The sequence below is a fragment of the Octopus bimaculoides genome, chromosome 5 (genome assembly GCF_001194135.2).
Source record: "Octopus bimaculoides isolate UCB-OBI-ISO-001 chromosome 5, ASM119413v2, whole genome shotgun sequence".
NCBI classification, from domain to species: Eukaryota; Metazoa; Mollusca; class Cephalopoda; order Octopoda; family Octopodidae; genus Octopus; species Octopus bimaculoides.
The window spans coordinates 31298748-31308303 of record NC_068985.1 but is presented as its reverse complement, the minus strand read 5'-3'; the positions used below and the strand labels follow the sequence as shown (position 1 = coordinate 31308303).

At 36.2% G+C, this 9556-nt stretch overlaps 1 protein-coding gene across 2 annotated transcripts in view; it reads left to right on the top strand.

Annotated features, from left to right (window-relative positions):
• LOC106867868 (C-1-tetrahydrofolate synthase, cytoplasmic) overlaps positions 1 to 9556 on the top strand; it is a 22021-nt gene that overhangs the window by 2867 nt on the left and 9598 nt on the right. The window contains exons 2-4 of one of the 2 annotated variants that reach the window (XM_014912920.2): positions 3792 to 3876; positions 4937 to 5050; positions 6314 to 6373. In XM_014912920.2, coding sequence (XP_014768406.1) covers positions 3792 to 3876; positions 4937 to 5050; positions 6314 to 6373 — 259 coding nt within the window. The remainder of the gene's footprint in view (positions 1 to 3791; positions 3877 to 4936; positions 5051 to 6313; positions 6374 to 9556) is intronic. The other variant, XM_014912921.2, reaches the window with a different exon arrangement.

Sequence of the window (9556 nt, the reverse complement as noted above, 5' to 3'; positions counted from 1 at the left end):
GCTATTAGCTGTCAGAAGTGAAAGTGCTCACTGCTAGTGAAGTATCTGTATGCTTGCAATTTCAGGAAATATGTTTTTATATTAAATTTGTATTTTCTACTCACGACTAGCTAGCGCGGACGCGCGAACTTTCGAGTAATAGATAGATAGAGAGAGAGAGAGACAGACAGACATATAGCTCGCTCCGGCCAGTCATGGTATTAGCTGTCAGTAGCCAAAGAATCGACAGGCCAGCAACAGACAGGCAGACAGGCAGATACTTCACTAGCAGTGAGCACTTTCACTTCTGACAGCTAATAGCATGACAGTGCCTTTTTTTTTTCTACATAAAAAGATGCTCCCCTTCACTTCCAAGAGCATTGTGGGAAAAAAATCAGAGAAATTCCATCTTGTGTGTACTACCCATCACTGATGTCCTTCAAACGCCGATTTTCCGGAATGTTATGAGAAAACAGCTGACTCATGTGTGAATTTTCCGAAACTCCTCTCCCCACCCTGGGACTTTTTTTTTTCCACAATAGATTCTGATATAATCATGATTTTCACAGTCTGAAAGATATTTGTAGAGAATTTCATTTCAAAATATCCGTTTTTTTCTTGAAGTTATGAGGAAACAAAGTCGGTAGGACACACGCACACACACGTGATGGGCTTTTTTCAGTTTCCATTTACTAATTACATTTACAAGCTTCGGTTGGCCTGTGGTGTTAGTAGAAGACATTTGCCCTAGTTGACTGACCCCAGAACCATGTGGTTGGGAGACAAACTTCTTAATACACAGCCAAGTCTGCACCCATTTAAAATATATTCTTGATGTTTAAGTAAGAAATTAACAGAAAATGTTAAAAATTTTTAATGAGGAAATAGAAATTATTGAAAGAATGTTTGATATCGAATACTTTCTACAGTAACAAAAGCACACCTGACTAAAACAAAATTTAACATATGCAGATGAGAGCACTACATGATCAATTGATCTGCTGGAGACAGCATCTGAATGTCTACCACCATACCTTACGTCCTTAAAAGAAAAAAAGCACATTAATCATTTGAGTTTTCCCGTAACTCTATTTATACAAATTATGCTGAGCAAAAATTATAGCCTTTTTCTATCTGTTTCGTTAGAAAATACAATGCTGATGAGGTTTAATAAATCGAAACATACATAATTGTCTCTGGTTGTTTGGAATAGTAATCACAAATAACATTTTTGTTAAAATCAAAAATCCATGTTTTTCAGACTTTTTAAATGCCCCTCCCCATACATTTGATTTAGTTGTTTATTTATTTATTTTTCTTCACTATATATTGCACATTTCAAAAAAATCTTTCTTCAAAAATCTGTGTTTTACAAATTTCTTGATTCTTTTCTGCTCCCCATATGACACAAATTAAATTATTGATCTGCTCATGGTTCCAGTAGCTCCAAAAAATATCAACTAGATGTGTGAAAAAACAGTTGGAATTTTGAAAGAAATGTCTATGAAGAGATAATTTCAGTTTTTTGCAATGTAGATAATGATATTTTTAATTAAAGGAAATAAGACAAACACACTCTTGCTTTCCCATCTTGCTATCATACTAAATTTTTGTTGTAACACCTTTTCTAATTCATTATCATTTAATGTCCATGAGTTGGCTCGTATAGCATATATTTGATGCTATATAAAATATATATTCATCACTATTGAAATCACCATGCAGTTTGCAGGACTATAAATTCTGGGGTGGGGGTGGAGGGTCAGCGCCATGCTAGGGGACAAGGGGTTAGACTGCGAGAGGGGATTCAGAGCAAGTTCTTGTATAGGTTCTGCTTTTTTTATAAGCTTTGTAACTAATTGAATATTTCTTTCCTGGAGGTGGGGATCTTGGCAAGAAATACTAATACTCCAAACTGAAGCTAATGTCATGGCATCTTGAAGTGAAGGTTAATTTATCCATAATTGTCATCTCTGGGAAATGAAAAATGCGCCATGTAAAATTCAGCTTGATAAGAATTATATTGATTCTTATTTGTTTTTGTCTACATTGTCTAATGGAAAAATAGCAATATTGCCATGAATTGTTCATCAACTGTTATTTTTAGAAGCTACAGTAACCACAAGCAGCATTTTTTAATTTTTTTTTTATGTGGTATGGAAATTAAATAGAAAAAATAGTTTTTACAGAATGCAAACCTGGGGGTTTGGAAGAGGAAAGAGATGAGAGAAATAAGTGAAAAATGGTGGTTAGTGGGGTGGGAGTGTGAAGAGTACAAAAGATGCAAAAAAAAGAAACAACCGGAAATGCCTGAGAGGCACAGTGTTATGAGATTTGAAAAGCATGAACTTTTAACAGTTTTCCTTTTTAAAAATGTTAAGTGTTTCAGAATATGTGATATTATAAATTATAAAATTTATTAACTCTACATATTTGAAGCCTGTTTCTTTAGAAAATTTAATATTTAATCATTACCATCATTATTTAATGTCTGTTTTCCATGCTAGCATGGGTTGAATGGTTTGACAAGAGCTGGCAAGCCAGAAGACTTTGTCAGGCTCTGTTGTCTGTTTTGGCATGGTTTCTATGTTTGGATGCCCTTCCTAACACCAACCACTTTACAGAGTGTAATGGGTACTTTTTCGTGGCACCAGTACCAGTGGGGTCGCTAAGCAACTTGTGAGACAAAGTCTTTCAACTGGAGGGAGTAGTATTGAAGGAGGTGGCTTTGTGCCAGTTGAGAGGTTAAAAGAATAGTTGAGGGATAGAAATGGGCATCTTGCTGTAGAAGAGATACAAGAATATTCCAGTTGGAGAAAGTGGATGGGAGAGAACGAGGAGATGGGGGGATGGAAATATAGGTGGAATAATACAGGGGATTGAATTGGGGATGTGGATATGTGCAGGGGAAGTTTCATAAGAATGTAAGGAGTTCAGTATTTTATTTTGGTTTGTTCACAATATCAGAGCTCTGGTGTTGGAAGCAGTTGTTGGGTTAATGATGTAACTATTTTCAGAATGACATTGTAGAGTAAGTGTGAGAGGCCATATCTTAACAATTTAAACATAGAACAGGTAGAATATTTGGGCCGGATAATGTCAGTTTAAATGCTAACGGGTTAAGTTGCTTAGTCTTTTATGTTTAACTTTGTATTTTAGATTTTTTGAGCTTGTAAACAGATGTTTCAAATTTCCTTTTTCTTTTTATAGTTACAGTGTATTTGATAAAAACAGCCTCATTTTAAAAATTTTGTGTTTTGTCTAATGCTTAATTGTTTATAGTTAAATAAATAGTATTTAAAAATTACATCAGAGCTTGGTTAAGGTGTTAAAAGTAGCCTTACGACCCACGTTGTCCATGTATGTTATACGTAATTAGTCAATTCACAAATCAAGGGGTTAGAGGAGTGATACCATAAATTGAAGAGTTGAAATTTTGCGTACTGACACCACAAACTTGCATACATTTTGATATTAACTATATTACTAATTTTTTGCTTGCTTTCTCTCAAATCTGATGTCTATGCAGGTATAAAAAAAATTATTTACGCATATAATAGCCAGATCACCCCACAATTATGCATATAATAGCCAAATCACCCAGCAATCACACAACCTGATGTCTTGGTAGGAAAAAGAGACATTGTACAAACAGAATTCTAAATATAGAGACAAATTGGTCGAGGCTGACTTGAATTAAACAGTTTTTTTTTTGTTTTTTTTTTTTGTACATAGATTTCTTTAAGTTTCACCGTGTAGATGAAACTATGCTATTTAAGTGTCTTTGATTTGTTTTGTTAATGTCTTTTTAGGGAGATCCGCAATAAATTGAAAGAAGATATTGAAAACTTCCAAGACAAGTATCCCAAATTTTTACCCTGCTTAGTTATAGTCCAGGTGAGAATGGCTAATCATAATAAAAGCTGGGTTAGTTAGATATAGGATTGCAATTAGTATTCTAAGTAAGATAATTAATCTTTCAACTCAAGCACCTTAGAGATAAGCACAGATGTTATGAATACTGCTTGAGATATTCAAATAATGACATACATATCATTGGCAATGGTTAAGGGAACTTTTAACTTTTCTCTTGTGAGATGGTTCAAGCCATCAATGTGAACCATAAATGATAACCAAACATGAACTAAGGATCACTTCAACTGACTGCACTCCCTTTCTATAAAGAGTGAATCTCAGTTATATCAAACTGTCAGTGTCTTTTCTTCTATAGTTGTATATAATTTACTATTTTTGTTACCATCACTTACTATATGCTTATAAAAAATACTTTAATCTTGGCATATATTGATGAAATACAAAGTAGCTGCCTTATCTTTAATGTTTCCTAATTACACAATCTTTTTTCGTTTTGTGATACTTCATCAGAAGTGGAGGGCAAGGATTAGTGCCCATGACTTTCTGAAGATCTCTTTGGTGTATGGGATTGATGCAGTTGACGCCCATTCTGGATATCTACAAGGAGCAGGGTACTGAAACTCTGGTTCAAATGCAACTAAATGAACTTCATTAAAGACACCCGAGGATATTGTTTTAAACTAAATTGCATTGCATGTTAAGGATTATCACTAACATTTTGAAACTGTCATAGGATAATAAACATGAGAGCAAGGTCTTTGTTTTTATGAGATTGCCAAGATGATTTTATTTCAGAGAAACTAATATTTGTATTTAGAATTACTTCATTTATGGAGTACAAAATAAAGTAAAGAAAATGTTTGTTTCCTTGTTTAAATAAAAGGTTTAGTCAGATGCAGAAGTTTATACAAATGTAACAGAAATAAGAGCAGTAAGCTTAACTTGAAAGACAAGACAATTTCAACCACATGAATTGGGCTTGTTAAACTACTACTACCTGTCTGATACTAAATATCAGACAATTGGTGTTAGTAGTGGTTGTAGTAGTAGTAGTGTATAGTCATAACCATTCTTTTATTAGGTTGGAGACCGTGAAGATTCTAATGTTTATATTAGAATGAAAGTAAAGAATTCAGCTGACATTGGAATGAAAGCAGAGCACATCAAATTACCAAAATCTTCAACTCAAGCTGATGTAAGTTAGATAACAGTACTTACTAATTCAGTTCTTTTATTGCCTTCTCTTGTTTAGTTATTCTACTGATTTTCCTCATCATTATTGTTTGTTTATTGTTACTTTTTGAATAACAATACTTCTTTGATCAAACTAATAACTGTTAAATAGCACTGATCACCTGACTTTCAGTTTGGGTCAAGTGATATAATAAGCATAAACATCACAGGAAGCCAGCAACACTACCATATGAATATTATGTGTCTTTTTTTAAAATATGTTGTTTAAAAGCTTACTATTCGATTGTGGAATATTCTTAAGCACTTATTTTTTACACTGACTTGCTTTTGAGTGAATTAAACATGACACCATTACTTAAGATCATGTCTGCTAACAAGTCTTGGAATTAACAAATTTCATGCTGAGAAGTATTTTGGTTATAATCTTATATATGACAAATATTGATAAGGATTTAATTACTGGTGTGCAATATACTTATAATTTATTGCTGCAATAAATATGTATCCTTGCCTGCCAGGCTGCTTAGTATTGTATATGACCCAGTTACACTGTTTGAACACACAACTTGTGTATGTAGTTTGTGGGGCTAATCATCATCATCGTTTAACGTCCGCTTTCCATGCTAGCATGGGTTGGACGATTTGACTGAGGACTGGTGAAACCGGATGGCAACACCAGGCTCCAGTCTGATTTGGCAGAGTTTCTACAGCTGGATGCCCTTCCTAACGCCAACCACTCAGAGAGTGTAGTGGGTGCTTTTACGTGTCACCCGCACGAAAACGGCCACGCTCGAAATGGTGTCTTTTATGTGCCACCCGCACAAGCCATTCCAGGGGCACTGGCAACGATCTCGCTCGAAAATCCTACAGGAGCCAGTCAGGCAGTACTGGCAACTGCCACGCTCAAAATGGTGCATCTCATGTGCCACCCGCACAAGAACCAGTCCAGGGGCACTGGCAACGATCTTACTTGGCTTGCCGGGTCTTCTCACATTGCAGATGATGTTCAAGTGTTACTTATTAATGGTTAAAAGTTACAAAAGAGACAAGCACACAATTCGGCTATAAGAATTGTAAAGTGTGTACCTATCAGTTCATCATTATCATTTTCAACATCTGTTTTTCTATGCTTGCATGAGACAGACAAGAGTATGTTGAAGTATGTTCTATGGTCGGATGCCTTTCCTGATACCAACCCTCAAGATATTTGCAATTACATTTATTTGTTTTTAAGTTCTTTTTTTTTTTTTTTTCGCTCTTTTAGGTGTTGGCAACAGTTAACAGACTCAATGAAGACCTTACTGTCCATGGTATCATTGTTCAGGTACTTTGACAGCATTCTGCATTTTTTTTAACAATCAGTAATACTATTCAGTTAATTGGTTGATAATCTATTAGGTGGAGGTTATCTACAGCTTTAGGGATTAATCATGTGCACTAGGAAACAAAGTTTAAATATTAACTGAGTATAAATTGTTAAAAGTATCCATGGAGCCTGGGGCTTGTAGAGGAAAATAAAAGGGATCCTGTGAAAGGCTTGTTTTCTCCAAAATCATTAGTGATAAAAGTCCAAGTAAAATGGCTTTGATAATCAAAACCATGTCTTTACAAGAGAAATATTAAAATAAAGAAAATTGCAATGTACAACAAATTGCAGCAGTTTGCATTGTTGCCCTTTCTTTCATTGTTTATATATAGACAGCTTTACAGTAAAAAGGCCAATGAGTGAGTCTTCACCTAGTTGTTCAATTGCTAGAAATAACAGCCTAATCACATTCTATCAGCTTAAAAAATTAACATTGTATAGTGTTGCTAACTGTCTTTGTGTTTTTGAATGGCTGATATTTGTCTTCCACACTGACATTCTATAATGTAATCTTAGATTGGATGGTCATAATTGGGATACCTCCACCCATAGATATGCTTGGTCACAGCCACTTGGAGCCAAACAACAACTGTATAGTAAAGAGTAGCAACAGTAGAGACTGACCAAATACCAAAGAATAGAGGGAAATCATGTCTACAGTTTTATTTCACTTTTTGGTAATAGTTAACTTAGTATTATACAGTCTTCATTTTCATTCACCTGAGAGGAGGAAGTTTGAAGTTTTTTTTAACTAAGAAATCAGTATAAATACAGATGGTTTTATCTTTTTAATTTTACACATTTATTAAAAATGATTTTATTAACCCCAAGCAACTAGGTTGCATTGACGGTAGTCATCTCGGCTGAGATCAGCAATTAGCACATGACAATGGTTCAGCGTATATTTACATCAGTGGCTTTAACCAGTTTACGGCGGTGATTCATTCATTTGCCTGTACGAGGCAATGGTAGTTGCATCAATTGAAGTCAGCACTCAGTACGAGATAATGTTTAACATATTTACGTCAACCACTTTAGTGCAAGTATTGTTTATTTACCTAAACTACATCCCTGTGCAGGATGCTCATGTGGTATTATCCCTGAATAAGTTCACTCAACAAAACAAGTCAGATCAACTTCATGTATTTACAATCACATGAATTCAAAAATTGACTTTAGTATGGTAGAGTTCAAAACAGGATACTGCACACAGTGGCATATCACATTGTGAACAAATAGTATCTAGTTTCCTTATGTTTCCCTTTTGCTTTAAATACTGTGCATCTCTTTGGAGCATTTGTCTTCATGGCGTTGGGGGAAAACAGTCATGGAAAATGCCCATGTCCCTTCACCATGCGGTGAGGAGAGAGTCCAACATGGGGATGTCCACATGTTTTGTACTTTGGAAGCTCTGATGCTTCTATCATTTCATAGAACAGTAGATTCCTGAATGTCAATCCATTCCCCACACCGTCAACTATAGACAAGAAAATATTTTTGTACCATTTCACAAATTTTCTCACAAATTTGTGTGTCGTCGCCAGCTGGTCTGAGCAATCAACCCCGCCCATCCCTTCATTGTATGAAACAACTACGCTTGGTTTCATTATTGCATTACCATCCTCATCTTGTTTCTTAGTGTCCTTCATGCTTGCAGAATGTGTTGTGGATAACATGCAGACGTTTTTCTTGTCATGTCACACTAGAGCAAAAATGCCACTATCAATGCATAGGTACACTGTTTCCCCCTTTCGAAGTTTTATCTTGTGAAGATCAGGTGGCATGTTTTCCCTGTGTGTCCTCACAGTCCCACAGGCATTAGTCTTCCTCGTCTGCAAATGCTGGAAGAGGTCGCGACTGGAATACCAGTTGTCCATATAAATATTGTAGCCTTTGTTAAACAAGCTTTCATTCAACTCTGATTGACGCTAGAGTAGACACTGGAAGATCCAATCTGTCCTGACCAGTGTAGATTTTGTAATTCTATATCTATCTACAGGCTTTGCTAGTTGACTGGCATACTTTATAAACCTTGACTCCAAAGCAAGCACATTTGGTCGGGTTGTATTGTTTGAATCGGAGCCTTCCCTTGAATTTCCACAAACTTTCATCCGTACAAATGTCCTGTTTGGGGACATACATCATTCTGAAATTTTCAGTCACTTTGTCAATGATAAGATTATTTTGTGCAGCCTGTCATCCTGGTTCTTATCTGAGTTGAAATGTAGATTTCGAAGAAGCGCCAAAAATCGATCACGTGCCATCATTTCTGGAAAGAAATGTGTCGATGTGGCTGGATCCAGATTCAATATGACACCAGGGTCGGTTTCTTCATGATGCCCATCAGTATCAGCAGGGCAAGCAGAAATTTGATTTTGACCCTCTAGTTGGAAACCAATCACCACCATGCCCAGGTCTGACATGCTGGGGATGGTTTTCAGCATAGTCATTTTTGTTCACTATATATTGGAACATTTCATCCATCAAAAACTCGTAGAAGATTTGCAATTGTGAACTTCCATGTTCAAGGTTTGTCTTTATGTCAGGTGTACCAGTAAACCCATGCCATCGGACAGAATTGTCTCTTGCTCGTCACATGATAGTCTGTTGTCCAGGGCCATTCATTGCTGCCCGCCTGTGCCTTTGATTCACCAGAATATTATCATCACTATTGGAATCATCTGATTCTAAACTAGCAAAAATACTCACTCTCTGAGTCATTGTCCGAACTGGAAGAAACAACTGGTGAGGTGGTGGAGCTTGGTATAGCTTGGCGCAACAACCGTAAATTTAACAAAACAGGATGTGGCAATGAAGTTGTTGGGGCTGGAGTGGTAGGATGTGGTGAACATAAATTCAATGAAACAGGATGCGGCAGCAAATTGACAGAGCTGGAGTGGCAGGACTAGCCTTTAGGAAAGTGGTTATACACCATTAGGTGTACACCTGCTTTCCTATATTAAATTCGGAATAAAAGCAACGAAACGCGACTCTGAACTATCAACACAACAATATTTATTTACCGAGGAAATAGGCATGGTTGCTGAGATGTTGGAATGAGCTGTCCCCATAGTTGGAATGCTGGAGAGACAGCTTGGCCGGCCGACCGAGAAAGAGAATGAATTGAGCGGGAATGCCTCA